Here is a 17,613-nt window from a genome sequence, read left to right as displayed (position 1 = left end):
ACGATTAAAAAACTGGCGGGTAGGGTAGGATTGGCGGGTATGGGTAGGGTATGTGCACTCCTAGGTAGGGTGGGTAGGATATGGCCTATACCCGCCACCCTACCCGTTTACTGGCGGTTAAGAAAATCTTTACCCGCCACCCAACCCGCCAAATAGTGGACAGGGTAGGATACGGTTAAAAAACTGGCGGGTAGGGTAGGGTTGGCGGATATGGGTAGGGTATGTGCACCCCTACCTGAAAGTGTGATTTCTTCCATAAAATTTCCATTTTTGAACCTAAACTTTGTAGATCTAGAAAAATATGAACAATAGCTAATCTTCATGGAAATTTTTTGAACTAACAAGCTACAGGAGGGATAAATCCTTTACTCCTCCCTGTTTCTAGCGCCAAAATGTAGTTGCAGAAAATCCTACAACACACCCCTTGTATTATCATGACTATGACTTCTAGATCTAAACTTATTTGATATGAAAATAAAGATAAAGATAATGAAAATAGAAAATAAGACACAAGATTTACGTGGTTCGATCAATGTGATCTACATCCACGGGGTTAGGGATCTTCACTATGATTGTTTGTAATTACATATGGATTACAATTGAGACTCCATTAATGAGTATTTGAAGCTCTTGGTTGAAGAAGGAAGAAGAAGATAATAATACAAATTCTGCTCTCTTTCTCTCTACAAATGTGTCCTCCCTAAAGTGTCTCTCTCCTTTTTCTTTTTGATTATCCTCCTTTCTCTCTCTTACCTTTCTCTTTATATAGGTATTTACATAATGGATGACAACTCATATGTAGTGGAGTACAACTCATATTTCCCCATTTTCGGATCCCGTGCTACGTTCTCTCAGGCTCTCATTACAATTTCGCAGGCTCTGCTACATTCTCGCAAGCTTTATTATTGTGCGATATTTGGATCCTACACCAATAATACCGGAGGTTAGAGAATTTATCGTTAAGTTTCTGTTCATTCTTTTAACCGTCGATTAGATTTAAAGGCTAAGATACAACATTTATCAGGCTCGCTTTTAGTATATGCCAAACAAATGCAAGTATGCAACTCCTCCATTCTGATTCAAACAAAGGCAAATTGTTATATGACTCTTTCGATCGGCGTTTCTTCCATTACCCATTGGGGTTGTTTTGCTGTGATCACTAAACGTCCGCATGATTTGGCAGCTGGTAAAAATGTTCCTTTGATCACAGTGATGTTTGAAGTTGGTGGTACCCCTCCACAGATAAGACCTCAACATCTGGTGTATCAATAATACTGTTGATGAGACCAAGTTTCATCGGAAGAAGTACAGATGAACCAGTGCTTGGATAATTGCGTGAAACTCCACATGGCATGACTGGATAATCATTCCTATAACTATCAACTCGATTGTTTATATAATCAAACAAGATTCATTTAGTATTTGCAAAGATGAAGAGGTTTCCATCAGGTAAGAGATGAGTAAATGGGTATAAATTGTTCTCTACGGCATCACTGGTTTCTTTAAGAAATGGAAGTGCGAAGACTTTAAAATCCGACTGCAAAGAGCTCTTAGGGATGAACTCACAATTAAACTGACCTCTACCACCAACGGCAATGACTTTCCTATTTGCCAAAATTTGATTAGACGCATACCATCGAACATAATAACTCGATCATTCGGCACAGTTGAGTATGCGAGTTCTTTCCCTCCAGCTCTTTTAAATGCACAAGACAGGGAGAGGCGAGCAGAAATGAGTTGCTCGTTTGATATTCAACCTCTCTAACAATCTGAATTATTGATGCTTCCTAGCGGTGTTGTTGTTTGGCAGGCACCACTCAAACTGGACAGCTAATCTCACATTTAAAACCACCAAAGTTTGTACTAGATTTGAGTTATAGGCGTATCTAGCTTACGCACGCTATTCGCATTAGATTCTCCTACTCTAAATGCAAACAGAGATGAAGTTCAAATGTAGGAAAAGAGAAGAGTTGTATTAAAATGAAAGCATTGGTTCGAATTCATCAAAAACTTCAGGTCTACTAGTGAATTAAGGTTTAAACAACTGTAGCGTGGCAAGAAAGTTTCAGTAATACTCAAAACTAAAAAGAACTATAAAACTTAAAGGAAAAATATATGATTTGTGACTCCCAAAATCTATGCGGAAATCCTTTTTGTCTGGCAGACAAGCTAATACTGTCTTTCTGAACATAACAACGTCCTTGAAGAGTCGATCGACATCAAACGGAACATCTGACATCTTGCAAAAGCTAAGTGAAACTTCATTAACTATACTAGATCCCATGGGTTCGACTCCTATTCAGTGGAAAAAATACATAATAATGAATAAAGTCTGTAGTGAAGGTTTTCAATTAAAAAACAAGGTTTTCAGTAAAAAGAAAATGATACTTTACCAGCAATTCTGAGAATGAAACATGGTTTGTATTTGTTGGTGCACTGCCAAATTCTTGTGTTGTGACCATTATTGGCTAGATAAGAACAAAAATAACACTACATAAGAGTCTCAATAGAAAACTATCTTTCAAAATTGTCATAGACAATTTGCATATACTACTTACCATAGGAGTTCCATATGGGACTGCAGGATGGTCAGTGTAAGGCACAAAAGTATTGCCATATGGAATGGTACGGCTCATATGCGGTACATCAGGAGAATTCATATATTGCTCATGGGGAAGGCTCAGATACGAACTACCTAGATGGGGCGTGTAGGCGCCACAAGGGTCGTTCATATGTGTGCCTCTTCCTCCTCTTGTGCCTCGTCTACCTCGTATGCCCCTTCCTCCTCTTGTTCCTCTACCTCTTTGGGATGTCCCTTGTACTTGTCGTTGTTGTTGCATGTACTGTAGTGTTTTGGATGTCCCAACATTCTCTTGAATCATTGGCTCATTAATAATAATATACTACAACCAAGGTTAAGCAATCAGTTGAACACAACTCTTCAACACATAATAACTAGCATTCATATACCTTGTACAATGTAAAATACATGATACTAAGAACATATCCATTAAATATAGCTTACAGGAATAAAAATTCAAAAGATTATCTATTTATACAAGGTGCTACAATTATCTGTATAAAAGACCAAAGGAAAAGTTAGAACCCTTACCTGGTCTTTTCTGGCTGATGATTTTTTCGTTGCACGTTGCTTTTTACTTCTCTTAACTCTCAGTCTAGTAGATCTAGGACGGACGCTTCTTAGTTAATGGATCTTTGACATCGATCGCCGGTACAACCTTTTTAGCCTCAACCATCTTAGCCTTTTCAGCTTCCTTTTGCTTAACAATGAGCTCACCGATCTTACAGTCCAACCACCCATTAACATCTTTACATTGTTCATCGCTTCCTGAAGCCAAATATGCAACCTCGCTGCACATCTGATTATAACGCAAGCTTGCGTTCACTATTCTCCCAAAAAGTAAAATTCACAATAACCTTTGTATGCGATCTCTTTACATCTTTTCTCCACCTCCTTAAGATATACTTGTCATATATAAACCGGATCTCATTAAGTATTAGTACCTTGATCTTATGCCTACAAAGGATTCCTTTACTCTCAAACCTTTGGCAACTACAGTGAACATCAAAATCAACTACTGTTTTCCTTTTTTTCTTCTTTCCACTTTCACCAAAATCACTATCGTCTGAACTAGAATCAGACTCACTCTCAGAGTCCGTACCTTCTGAAGATGTGTCATCATCAACTGAAATTTCTGATTCTGCATCCTTCTCCATTTCATTCTCAAAAGTTTCAATTTTTTTAAATGTTATGATAAACTTCAGCTTTTTGCCAAATTAATCAGTTACCCAAATATCCTCTCGAATAACATATTCAGATATCTCGTGACTATTATCCACGCTAAGTATATTGCAACTAACAGATTCCTTTATTTCATTTGAGAACTCCATGTATTTATCGTTAGTGTACAACTGCTGAAGTTGTTCCTCAAATGGATTTTTCGTAAAAGTCTTAATATACTTCACTGACTCGGCATCTGCAACCAACTCTTTTTCCACTTTTTTCATCAGTGCTTGTTCAAACTGCTCAACAAATTGTTTCAAAGATGTTTTCGGCAGGAGAAAACTATCGAAAAAAGCGTTCATGCCTTCACTCCGTTGGGTCGACGACATACCAGCCCAAAATGTGTCGTTCAGAAAACATGGTATCCATCTTTCTTTCTCATCATATAGATCACTTAACCATTTGTTGGTCCCCAAGGAATACTTTTGCAACATCTTCTGCCAACGTGTTTCAAACTCAGCTGGAGTTTGTGTATCATATATCAATTCTTGCAGCGTAAATATTATTTTCTCCCTTTTGGAGTACATGCCAAACTTCTCTGGCACTTTACTCATAACGTGCCATATACACCATCTATGTCTGGCAGCAGGAAAACCAATTCTAATTGTATTTTGCATTGCCTTAGCTTGGTCAGTGATGACTGCTCGAGGAGGACACCCAGCCATGCATTTCAGCCAATCATTAAATAACCATACAAAAGTTTCCCCTCGTTCATCTGATAGCAACCCACAACCAAGTAATATAGACTGTCCATGATGATTCACGCCGACAAAAAGAGCAAAAGGCATGTTATATTTGTTGGTCAAGTAAGTAGTATCAAAACTAACAACATCACCAAATTCTTTATACGCTTCTCTACACCATCAGCCCAAAACACGTTCTTCAAATGTTTATTTTCATCCACATCAACAACATAATAAAAGTTCGAGTGCTCGTTTGATTTTTGGCTTACCTTGTTCATAAAATATCTTATTATAGCGATGGCATCTCCTTCTCCTAGCCTCAACGCTCTTAGCTCTGTTATGATATTTTTACAATCCTTTTCTGTACAAGTCATGTTATTGTATCCTCCGTGATCATTAACTATTGAAATATAACTTTTGTGCATCTTAATTCCTGACTGGTCGTTAGCATCGAGACGGTGTTTAACATTTGGAGGAACCTCTCGATAGCAACGCATCATCCGGGTTTTGCTGGGACTAACAACTAATGTTAGACTGAGTCAAGCATCCGTACTCTGTACGGACTACTCTCTTACTGTTAATCATAGCCACATGATTTAGTTTTTGTTACAGCTGTTACAGTCTGTCATTCACCGCCTGTAATATCAGTCACCTCCTCTAAATTTTGTTTTGTAGTTGAGTCTGTGCGTCTATATAAGACTCAGTCTTGTTCTATTGTAAAGTTAACATTCATTGAATACAAACACAGTTCTTACATGGTATCAGATACCAAAAAGGGAACTTCAAATTCTCTCTGATCCTCACCCGTAACAACCTTCAAATCACCATCAAACCTTCAACTTAACCCTAAAAATGGTGAGAACCACTCAACGAAACACGGCATCATCTTCCGCTGTCAACAACAACACACTAAACATCAACAATTCACAGCTTTTTCCACCATTATCATCACCACAACCTCAACAACCACCTTCTTTACCTTCTTCTTCTTCATATCAACCACCACCACCAACACCATCTGCAACTCAACAATCATCACCATGACCGCCTTTTACTACACCACAACAACAACATCTTCATCACAAACCAATACAGATTCCACAACATACATTACCTTCTCAAAATCTTCATCGTTTTTACTTCCCTCAGTTTCAAACACAACAACCTCAAATACAACCACAACAACCTCCATTACAGTCTTCCTTCTATGATCAGTTTGTTCTTCAGCCAAGATTTACAATTCCTTTTCAAAACATAAATAATTTTGTTTCTGATAAATTAGATGGCTCAAATTATCTTGTATGGAAAGATCAGATTTCTTCCATTCTTATCTGTACAAACCTTTATGGTTTTGTTGATGGAACTGTTCCACCTGAATCTCCTATGATGATGATCAACAACACTCAAACACCAAATCCAAACTATCTTTAGTGGTTACAAGTTGATAAATTTGTTGGATCTTGCATTAACGCTGCAGTAGCTAGATCGTTCTCTTCTGAATTGCTTGGTAAACACACAGCCAGAGAAAAATGGATGCATTTGGCGAAACTTTTCAGTGATCAATTTCTTGCTCGTAAGTCTTTGTTGAGATCTCAACTTCACTGAATCAAGAAAGGCTCGTCAACAATTTATGATTTCCTTCATCAAATCAAGACAATTTCAGATTCTTTAGCAGAAATTGGTGAACCAGTGCAAGACTCCGATCTGGTAATGTATAATCTTTAATGATCTAGGTCGAGAGTTTATTCACTTTGTTGTTAGTGTTCAAAACCGAGAGCCTCCGTTATCTTTCTCTGAACTTCGATCTCGTCTTCTTAGTCATGGGAAATTCTTGAAAGAACAAGATTCAGATTCCTTCTCTACACTAATTTCAGATCCAACAAACTATGCTTTCTTTGTGAAGAAACAACCTTCTCTTTATACTTCTAATTTTCGAAAACCTACACCTTCATTTCCATCACATGTATCACCTTCATCATCATCGTCTCCATCTTCTACACCAACTTGTCCTCCTGGTTTTCGAAAAACTGAGTTTAATCCTGCTCAAAATCAAGTTATCGATTATGGATCCATTCCTTGTCAGATATGTCATAAACAAGGTCATCAAGGTAATCGGTGTAGATTTCGATATGCTCCTTCAAGAAACAGTTTAGCTCCTCCTCAGAAGGCTTTTCTTGAACTTGATCTTAATGCAGGGAGTGATACTTCTTCTCCTTGGTTTTCTAATGAGTTTGATTATAATGGCCAATCTCCTAATGATACTGCTTATGAGAGTGTAGGCTATTGGAGTCATACTCACTCAGGACCAGTTTGGATACCTGATTCAGGAGCTTCTAGTCACATTACAAATGATGCTTCAGTTTTACAGAATACTTCTGCTCATTCTGGCACTGAACAAGTTATGGTTGGAGATGGTAAGTTACTTCCTATATATTTAGTAGGTTCTTCAACTTTATCTACTCCATCTAAGCAGTTTAATCTACAGAAAGTACTTTATGTTCCTCATTTGCAACACAATTTAATGTCTGTTGCTCAATTTACTTAGGAAAATAACTATGTTTTCTTGTTCTATCCTTGGGGATATGAAATAAAGTCATTGAGGAGCAACCTTATTCTTGCTAGAGGGAGGATGCAGCATGGACTATATCCCATAATATCTGGAAAATCTACTTCAAATACTACTACTCAACAACCAACTTTTTCTCCTCATAGTACTGCCTTTATTACTTTAGCAGCTTCTTCAACTTTGTGGCATTCAAGACTAGGCCATCCTGCTCAGAAGATTCTCCATAAGCTTGACACCAGTACTGCTATCAAACTATCTACAAAATGTACTTCTATTTGTGGATCTTGTCAGTTAGCTAAGAATAAATGTTTGCCTTTTCATGACACTGGTAATAATTCTAGTCTACCTATTATGTTGGTTCACTGTGATATTTGGGGCCCTGCTCCTGTAAAATATCATCTGGGATACAAGTATTATATTCTGTTTGTTGATGATTGTACAAAATTTTCATGGATTTATCCAATGAAGAATAAATCAGACAGTGTTCATTGCTTTAAGTTGTTCAAGTCTTTTATTGAGAATCTGTTTACTGTTAAGATAAAACACTTTCAGTGTGATGGTGCTCTTGAGATTGTTAAAGGACCATTTAGAGATTTTCTTGATTCTAGTGGTATTGCCTTAAGAATTTCATGTCCTTATCTTCATCAACAAAATGGTTCAGCAGAGAGGAAACATAGACATGTCACAGAGATGGGGAATACTTTATCTTTTCATGCTTCTCTTCCAAAGAAGTTTTGGTTTGATTCTTTTTTAACAACTGTGTTTCTTATCAACAGACTTCCCAGTAAGCTCCTTGATTTTAAATATCCTTATGAAATGCTATACAAGTGTAGACCAGATTATTCTCTTCTCAGAGTGTATGGGTGTTTATGTTATCCAAACTTGGCAGCTTATAGGAAAGATAAGCTCAGCCCAAAATCAGCTACTTGTGTGTTTCTGGGATACAATATTCATCATAAGGGGTACAGATGTATGGACTTGCACACTCATAGGATATATGTCACTACTCATGTTGTTTTTGATGAAACTAAGTTTCCATTTGCTGAGTCAACTGCTACTGTTGCTTCCATATCAACTGAGTCAGCTGGTAGTGTTGATCCCACCACAGCTGAGTCAACTACTATTGTTGATCCCACCACAGCTGAGTCAACTGCTACTGTTGCTTCCATATCAGATGAGTCAACTACCATTGTTGATCCTACCACAGCTGAGTCAACTGCTCCTTCAGGAATGCATACAAGATCTAAGTCAGGTATTCATGTTCTTAAACCTCTTTCTAAGGATTTTGTAGCAAATAGTACACTGAAACATCCTGTCTCTGTTGCACTTGCTACTTTACTTCAATCACCTTCTGAACCCAAAACTTTTAAAGAAGCAAGTAAGTTACCAGTTTGGGTTAATGCCATGAAGAATGAATATACTGCTCTCCATGAGAATGACACTTTTATTCATGTTCCATATCATCCCTCTATGAATGTACTTGGCTGTAAATGGGTTTATAAGACAAAATTACATGTTGATGGTACCATAGATAAACACAAAGCTAGATTAGTTGCTAAGGGCTATCATCAAGTGGATGATATTGACTTTGATGAGACTTTTAGCCCTGTAGTTAAAGCAACTACCATTAGATGTGTTTTGAGCTTAGCAATCTCAAATAAGTGGAGCATGAGACAATTGGATGTAAACAATGCCTTTTTACATGGGCATTTAAAAGAAAAAGTTTATATGGAGCAACCTCCTGGTTTTGTTGATCCAGATCATCCTACTCATGTATGTGAACTTAATAAATCCTTGTATGGACTTAAACAGGCTCTTAGGGCCTGGTATGACAGATTCAGTGTGTATCTTATTAAAAGTGGTTTCAAGAACTCTAGTTGTGATAGTTCCATGTTCATTTATCACAAGAATTCTGAGAGGATGATTCTCCTAGTCTATGTTGATGATATTATTCTTGTTGGTACTTCAGATTCTCTACTTACTTCCTTTATTACTTCCTTGAAGTCAGAGTTTGCAATGAAAGATCTTGGTCCTCTACACTATTTTTTGGGTATTGAAGCTGTTTTTGACTCTTCACCTAACAAAATGCTTCAGGTCCAAGGGTGTCTGCTTTTGATGGAACTCTATTGTCAGATGTTGCTTCTTACAGAATCTTAGTGGATGGTCTTCAATATTTAACTCTCACCAGGACTGACATTAGTTTTGCAGTTAACTATGTGAGCCAATTCATGTACATGCCTACTGATATTCATCTACAGCTGGCCAAAAGAATTCTACGATATATTAAAGGTTCTTTAGGTCAAGGCATTACTTTACAAGATGGTGATTGTTCCACTCTCACCACTACTTATTGTGACAGTGACTGGGTTGGATGTCCTGATACACGCAAATCTACATCAGGTTATTGTGTGTTTGTGGGTGGCAACTTAGTGTCCTGGTCTTTGAAGAAACAACACACAATCTCTCGCTCTTCCACAGAAGCTGAGTACAGAGGTCTTGCAAATGCAGCTGCTGAAATATTGTGGCTTTCTTACTTATTTGAAGAACTATCCGTCTATTTATCTCTCCCTTGTCTTTTATAATGTGACAATCTTGGTGCAGGCAGTCTCACTGCAAACCCAATTTTCCATGCCCGCACAAAGCATATTGAAGTAGACTACCATATGATTCGTGATCTGGTTAGTTCTGGTTTTCTGAAGGTTTCCTATGTTCATACTCTCAGTCAGATCGCAGATTTATTTACCAAAGGATTGTCAAAGTCACAGTTTAGCTTATTGAAGGGAAAATTGATGCATGATGTACGTGCATCTGTTTGAGGGGGTATGTTAGACTGAGTCAAGCATCCGTACTCTGTACAGACTACTCTCTTACTGTTAATCATAGCCACATGATTTAGTTTTTGTTACAGCTGTTACAGTCTGTCATTCACCGCCTGTAATATCAGTCACCTCCTGTAAATGTTGTTTTGTAGTTGAGTCTGTGCGTCTATATAAGACTCAGTCTTGTTCTATTGTAAAGTTAACATTCATTGAATACAAACACAGTTCTTACAACTAAATGATTGTGCAGGGCGTGGAAGGTCAAAACATCCCATTTATCACCTTGTATCAGACGTGCAGTTAATCCAGCTTTACACCCACACCTGTTTGTCTTATTTTATTTAGCAGGATTTCTGTTCTCACTTGGTTTTCCTTGTCGATTACAATAGTAAGACACACTTCTAATAAACCCTGTTTTATTCTTGCGATGGGTTTTTTTTCATGACCGCAAAACCTACTCTTTTTCCATATCTTTTATATGCTAACTCTATTTCACGAATAGTAGTAAAAATCTTACCAGCATGTATTTTATTGTCTATGGATTCATCTTCATCACCTTCCTCAGCTTCTTCAACTTCCACCTCAGTGCCGCTAAACTCGAAATCCTCATCGTCCTCTTCCACATCCTCATTGTCAGTAATATAGTTGAGGTTTTCACCATCCACGTCCATCTACAACAGCATACAAAGAACTTGAGATAAAACTAGGGTAAATAAAACTAGAGGGTGTTTCTCAAAGAAGAAGACTCTCGATACGATTAAATATTCAGATTCAGAAGCATACTTTATTTGATATTAGAGAGAAGATCCAAATTTTGTATGGGTGAAATACAGATGTACTCATGTTTTTTTGGGCGCATACAGATGTACCCCGTTTTTTTTCATATTTACAAATGTACTCCTGTTTTGACCGTTTTTTTGAAAAAACGGCTAAAAGAAAGTTAACCTCCATGTCAGCAGTTAAATCATCCAACTCACTTGTCAAGTAAGCTGTGTACACTGTCCAACTCGTCTATTCTTCCACGTAAGTTGTATACACGTGGCTGGTCCCACATTTAAATGGTCAAAAAAATTTCTCTTCTATATATATACATCTTCTCTTACTGGACACTAACCATATTTCTCTCCTATATATCTCTACTTTTTGGTGACTGTTTCAGATCTAAAACGGGTGAAATCAGCAACAAAATCATGTATTTCATGTGTGGCATTGAAGATGATCATGAAACCAAAGGTTGTCCTTGGGTTTATTCAAGGTGCAAACATGTACCTTGTAATGGTGTGAGGGCTCTATTGAGATCTAAAACACTGTGAAGCATTCAGATGGGCTTCAGATGCAATAGTTATAGAAACAAAGAAACACTCAAGGGAAAAGTACATGACATATGTAAGGAATTCAAGAAAAACCTATAAATATAACTTCAATAGATTAATAAAGACTAAATTCTCTGCATTGTCTTGTCTTAACATTACATTCCATAAATTGTCTTGTCTTAACATTACATCATAAACACATAAACATAAAAGAGAAAAGACACATCTAAAGCTTCATATACTTCTTTGCTTTCTTCCTTTCTTCTGGGTCTGGAGATGTAAAGGTAACTTTGTTGCTCACAGATCCTGCATGGTTGTTGTGCTGACTGAAAGCTGGTTGAGAACAAGATACATCACCTGCCTTTCTATTGAAACTTGTGGATTTTGCAGAATATGTTTCTGTTGGCTGAGCTCTAGCTTTGTACTTTCTCTTTGGTGAAGCTTCAACTACTGTCTTCTTTGTGCCATCAACACATTTTCTAGGCTTGAATCCCTTAGGATTTCCTCCAACTGGTTCTCCAGCACAAGACTCATATTTGCTCCTTCAATTGAACAAGACTCATATCTGCTCTAGCCAATCCTTTGAATTCAAAACTCATCACATTATTGATGACCTTCACCTTTATGTCTCTCTCAGGATACTTGACTTCAACCTCAACTTCATGTCTACACCAAATGGACAGACATAGAATTAGTTCAAACATACTAATAAAAAAACACATACAAAGACAGAGGGAATGCAATATGCCATTTCAACAATCAATCAAGTTCATCTTTAGTTAAAACATACTAACAAAGAAACACATACTAATCAAGTTCAACAATCAATCAAGTTCATCTAAACAGCTCTGATTATTCACCAGACATATGCATCTACAGTATCAACTTATGCCAGAAAGCATTTCTGCATTATAAAGTTCAGACATATGCACAACACTCCAGTCAACTTGAAATGAAACAAACCCAAAACATATTGAATAGAAACAAGAAAAGATTTTCAAAACCCCGACATCTAGCCACTGGGGGTACATACTCTCATGGTGGCAAAAAAACAGGAGTGCATGGTGTCTCCATCTCTGTGAAAACTCACATTTTCATGGTGCACATCAAACAACCAATTGCAAAGAAGTAAAAGGAATTTTCAGAATGAATCTGCAGTTTAGTGCAGTCCTATTCTCTGTCATCTACTTACCACCATCAAACACCCAACAAATTCCACAATATTCAACAGAACTGATTAATCTTATTTGGGTGTTTATGGATTCATTCATTCTCAAGCTTATTCTGAATCCTGCAAATTAAGCTTAACCCTAACATGAATTTAACCCAAACATCAATTTAACCCTATAAATAATTTTAACCCTAACATCAATTTAACCCTACAATCGAAATCCTATACCCTATCATGGATTACTTCAGAAATAAACAAAAATCTAAGAACAGAAAACCCTAAAACCAAAAATACATAAACCTACTTATTTGTTACTGAAATCAAACAAATAAGAAGAAACCCACTATTTATTCGTACACATACATCAAGAATAAACCCAGAAAATCAATAAAATCGAAACCCTAAAAAAACAGAAAACCCAATAATCACTAACTTTTCAATATCTGGTTTCTTCTTCTTCTTCTCCTTCTTTTTTCCTCGTCTTAACTTCACCATCTTCTTTTCAGAGAAACGATCTTAGGGTTCCTTTGGATGGGTTTGACTTAGGGTTCCTCTGAGAAACGATTTCAGAGAGAAACAGAGAGGGGAAGAGGGAAGAAAGAGGGAAGAAGAAGATAATGACGAGATTTCTCTTCTTTTCCCGTCTATATCAGTCCACTTTTGCCAGACGTGTTGGCGGAGAAAGTAAAGGAACTAAACGATATGAGCCGTTGATTTTCTACGAGATTTCCATCACACAGATTGTGTCCCGTGTATGTGACACGTCGACTTAATACGTGGCATCATTTTCTCATATCGGAAAACAATTACGTGGCATCAACTTCTCGTCTCGGTCAATGATAAATTGGAAATCTGACCGAGAACTTCTCACGATTTTGGATGGAAAACATCCAACATGAGTATATTTGTAAATGGGAAAAAAAACGGGGATACATTTTTAAGTCGGGTATAAAAACAGGGGTACATTTGTTTATAACCCATTTTGTATCTAAGGAATTGACAAGAAAAAAACAATAAACTTCTCTCATTTACCGTTTAATCCGGTAACATATATTTAGGAGATATTTTCACAATCTATCCTACATGTATGCCACCTAATGTTGGGAGTAATGGGAGTAGGAATTCCGAGAGTCACAAATCAATTTACATAAGACCCTTCTAAACTCGGAATCGGCTCAGGTGTCAATCAAAATGTGGAGCCTACAACTCATAAGCGGGGTTTATCATTTTTGGATCTAGGGTTGGGATGGTTTCTCCATCCCGATGCATAACTAGCAAAGTAGCCTACGGCTCACACGACGGTCCAGGACCAAACGAAGGGCTGATTTCTTTCAGGAGCAGGTGGAAGGTTCCTAATTTTTAACCCTAATAAAAACAGAAGGCTACTTTCCCCCTCAACCTCTCTCTCATCTCATTCGCAGGGACAGCAAAATCAGGTATCTCATCTCCTTCTTCGTTTCTCTCTGGGAATCTCTAGCGTTGTGAGATTCACATAATTTCTTCCTGATCATGTTAGATTGAGATGTATCGTCGAGATTTGATGAGTCTACCCATCTCTAGACTCATTTTTAGGGTTAATCAGTTCAGATCTTTAACACATGTTATTTGTAGTTAGCTTCATGTTTATCATTGGTGAGGTTCTTATTTTTGACCTGATGATGCTGGTATCGATTCATGAAAATAAATCATCCCTAGTATTTTTTTTTTGGCATAATTCTCTGTGTTACTGTATACCTTTTTTCTTCTTAAGAAGAAGCTGTAGAAAAAGAATAATTGTTATTGGAAAAACTTGGATCTTCAGAGGTGAAAAGCAATAATCATTCTGATTATGTTCCCCACACTTGGCAATTGTAGTCAGTTGACTTTAATCAGTTTGCCAATGTCCTGACCCCTATTATGAATATTTTTCGACCATTTGGTTGGGGTATGAGTGTTACAAGTTGGTTGGGCTAAAAAATCACTGCCATTTGATTATGCAAAACACTTGTGTATATAGTATTTGAAGGCTTTCTGTTTGCTGCCAACTGTTGGAATTATGTTTGAAGTTTGTTGGTTTGTCAAGTGTGTGGTGGCATAGGTTTCACCTAGTCGCTTAAGGAAATGTGATGTTACCAAATATTCTTCTCACTTGTCAAGAAAAGGAGTGTGTTGTCGCACATGTTCTATTTATTACAGTTTCTTGGTTAAGAGTGTTCACATATGGTTGTAAGTCACCTTATTGAATTTACAGCATGATAGATTTTTGTAAGTACTTGTTTTGTGGGATAATGTTTATGGTAGTTAGCTATATTGGTTAAATATTGCTTTCGCTTTTGCAGGCATATCAGCAAGTCATTTGCATAAAGTCAGTGATATTCCATAATCAGTCGCCATGTGAGTATTGTGTTTCTTTTCATTCGCCAGCATACTTATTGTATTGTTTCAACTCTATGTTTTGCTTCCATCAGCAAAAAATCTATGGTGTACCAGTGCTGGCAACGTCTTGTACATTGCTTTAAAATCTGTACTTCTTCTGTAGAAGTTGAACATAGTACTAACCTGACTTTTATTTGACATGCATATTATGTAAACATTAGTATATTACTAGGATTAACATAGGTTATGGTAGGAATGTCCATGTTAGATTTAAGATTCAAATCAACACTGTAAATGGAACATCTATTCGGTGATTAGATAGGCTAACTAATGATTTTTGCTGAATGAGTATATGAGAAAGTTGTTCAGAGTATGTAAGTATGTACGTAAGAATGAAGACTTGAATCTTTTATGACAGTTTTAATTATTCTAAATTGATTATATAACTGAACTATATTTTTTTGTTGGGACTCGTTCTATTTTATCCATTGACTAAAAAAATCAATATTTCGTTCTCTTTTTGCGTGGTTCTTATGCAAACCTGTAATGTCCTGTTATGGATTACGAAAAATATTTATTTCAGGAAATATCAAATGTTGCAAGCAACCACGAAAGATATTTGCTGTTACAAGCATAGATAATTTTTGCATAACTTCTTGGAAATCTGTTACTGGATGCATTGCATTGCCAAAATACCATCTACTTACTTTTTTATATTGGAACTAGTCTACCAAATTTTGACATAGATGTTATGCCTATATCTCTTAAGTTTATACCAGATTATGTACTTGTAATTGTTGCATGTTTTTTTTTTCTTTTTCTTTTTGAAATTCGTGCATGTGAACTTAGATAAAGCTCAACTGATATCATTGTTATTTGCTCCATGTCAGCGTAGTCCTATGCTAATTATCTTTTGCTTGGAGGCTAATACTGACCTTATTAGGATTCTGCCACTTTTTTGAATTAAAGAATACGTCTTTCTCTGCTTATAATGCTATTATATAATATTGTGTACCTGAAAATCATCCCCTTGAAACCAACTATTTTATGTAGTACTTTCTCTTTATATGCAATTTACTAGGTGGTGTTATATTTGTATCAAGACGGTGCTGCATCTACATCCCCAATCTGGGGGACTTAGATACAACTGAGAAATCTAGGTCTTAATATGTGTGTGCTACATGTAACATAACATAACATAGCAAGTATTATTCTATAGTAACGTAACATAGTAAGTATTAATCTGCTAGGATTTCTTTGTTAAAATTCTAATGTAGGTTTGTTATAATTAGCAAGCAGGAAAATAGAAACACAATATAGCTTTTTCTGACACTGCTTCAGTTTCGCTGCTCGATACAATTTTTATTGGTTTCACGGGCCTTGTACAATTTTTTTATTACCTTCAATCAGGTGAAAGTTTGAAGGTAGTTGGTCGGCTTATTTGTATTATTTAATTACAGGTTTTCCTTGCTTTTGGTTATCCTATTTTATACGAGGCCATGATGGACTGAAGTATGAGTTGGTTGTGATCGTCTGGCTACCTTAAAAAACAGATAATTCATGAAACAGATGCGAAAAATTGATGATTCTCCTTGTGGCTTTATTGAATTTGTCTATATGTGGTTTGGGCTTGACTAGAAATTTCAAATAATTATTTGGTTAGGTTAATTGACAGTAATGATTCAATATGAAACATTGTACTGCTTACAGGAATGTGTTAAGAGGATCAAGGATGACAATAGTGGCCAAAAACACTGCACCGGACAATACTTTGATTACTGGTCTTGTGTTGACAAATGTGTAAGTGTTCTGTTTTTTAATTTGCAACCAATAAGGTTCTGAGTAGAAAAACTTATTTTCCTTTTGATTTTCAACTTCTCTGTTCATCATAACAGGTTGCGCCGTTGCTTTTTAAATATGTCAAATAGAGGATTCGGAAGGAGATTTTGTGGGTCTTACTCTCGATGTTACCACCTAAATAAAACCTTATTTTGAACTTAGATTGGTACCATTATGTAGACCTAAAACTAGCAATATGCTTGTTTAATTTCTTCATAAAGACAAATTTTGAATTATGAAGATCTTTGTTCAACTTGATTAATCAAGGTTTGGTCTTTCGTGTTTGATATTGAATTCAGTTAACTGTAAGAAAATTGGATGAGAACAATTGAGTGAGTTGATTCTGAGCAGTAAACTGCAGTTCTTTTTGTTTGTTTTTCCAAGCGGTGTTGCAATGTGTTCTGTATATACCAAATCATTTTGGCGCCTCTACTTTTTTGGTTTAAAGGCAAACAATTAGAATAAATATGATTCCTATAACCCTTAAATGATAAACTGTATCTCTTATGAATTTGGTATAATTGGTAAGACAAACCGTTAGTGTTCTCAACAATTTATGACTACCACAAAATGCCTGTGCTGCTAATACATTACAAATGAGGCAACCAGTAAAGTCCCATGTTGAAGTACGAATGTTATTACTTGGTCAAATGATGGAGCTCCTTCAACAGTTCAGCAGTGTTCAGTTTCTCTTCCTCAAGCGACAGGTGGCAATTCTGCCGCTCATATAGTTTGTGCGCGACCATCATGTCTCTGATAGTCCCTTCTTTGGAAGTCTGACATGGGCTTCTCTTGCGAGTGATGTTTTAGAGTTCAGTAAACTCATGTGGTGGGGAATGGGGCCTCCAACCTTTTGACCTCTCAAGAACGATTCTGAAACATAACCAGTTCCGAAGGGTTTAGCTTTAGAAGTTAAAACTTAAAAACTCCCCCTAGGGTTTTAGACTTTTCTCTTCGCCTTCCAACATTAGGTCCGGTTCTAATAGGTAACAAAATCTTCACCTTTTTATTCTTCCTGCGTTTTCTTTTTCTATATATAATCTGACTGATCGATAGCTCCGT

General features: G+C 36.6%; 1 protein-coding gene and 1 long non-coding RNA gene across 2 annotated transcripts; one reads left to right on the top strand and one right to left on the bottom strand.

The window, feature by feature from the left end:
* Nucleotides 1-3,798: 3,798 nt before the first annotated feature.
* On the bottom strand, nucleotides 3,799-5,680 carry LOC113331911 (protein FAR-RED IMPAIRED RESPONSE 1-like). Its single transcript, XM_026578552.1, has 4 exons — nucleotides 5,603-5,680; nucleotides 5,417-5,506; nucleotides 5,244-5,302; nucleotides 3,799-4,660 (listed from the first exon to the last, which is right to left on the bottom strand). Exons 1-4 carry the CDS (start codon nucleotides 5,678-5,680, stop codon nucleotides 3,799-3,801), a joined length of 1,089 nt encoding a protein of 362 aa, XP_026434337.1.
* Nucleotides 5,681-16,350: 10,670 nt separating this feature from the next.
* LOC113331778 lies at nucleotides 16,351-16,934 on the top strand. Its single transcript, XR_003351182.1, has 2 exons — nucleotides 16,351-16,512; nucleotides 16,608-16,934. It is a non-coding gene; the product is annotated as an uncharacterized LOC113331778 (long non-coding RNA).
* Nucleotides 16,935-17,613: the final 679 nt, after the last annotated feature.

Source organism: Papaver somniferum, unplaced genomic scaffold (assembly GCF_003573695.1).
Source record: "Papaver somniferum cultivar HN1 unplaced genomic scaffold, ASM357369v1 unplaced-scaffold_128, whole genome shotgun sequence".
NCBI lineage: Eukaryota > Viridiplantae > Streptophyta > Magnoliopsida > Ranunculales > Papaveraceae > Papaver > Papaver somniferum.
Note: the sequence above shows the minus strand (reverse complement) of the source record. Positions and strands in the feature narration are given on the sequence as shown.

Coding starts and splice junctions, on each gene's coding strand:
- LOC113331911 (XM_026578552.1), bottom strand. CDS start 5,680: ATGGAGGTTGTTGTGGTTGTATTTGAGGTTGTTGTGTTTGAAACTGAG. Junction 5,507..5,602: donor ACGATGAAGATTTTGAGAAG/GTAATGTATGTT, acceptor GTTGAGTTGCAG/ATGGTGTTGGTGGTGGTGGT. Junction 4,661..5,243: donor TTTTTGGTATCTGATACCAT/GTAAGAACTGTG, acceptor CTGATGGTGTAG/AGAAGCGTATAAAGAATTTG.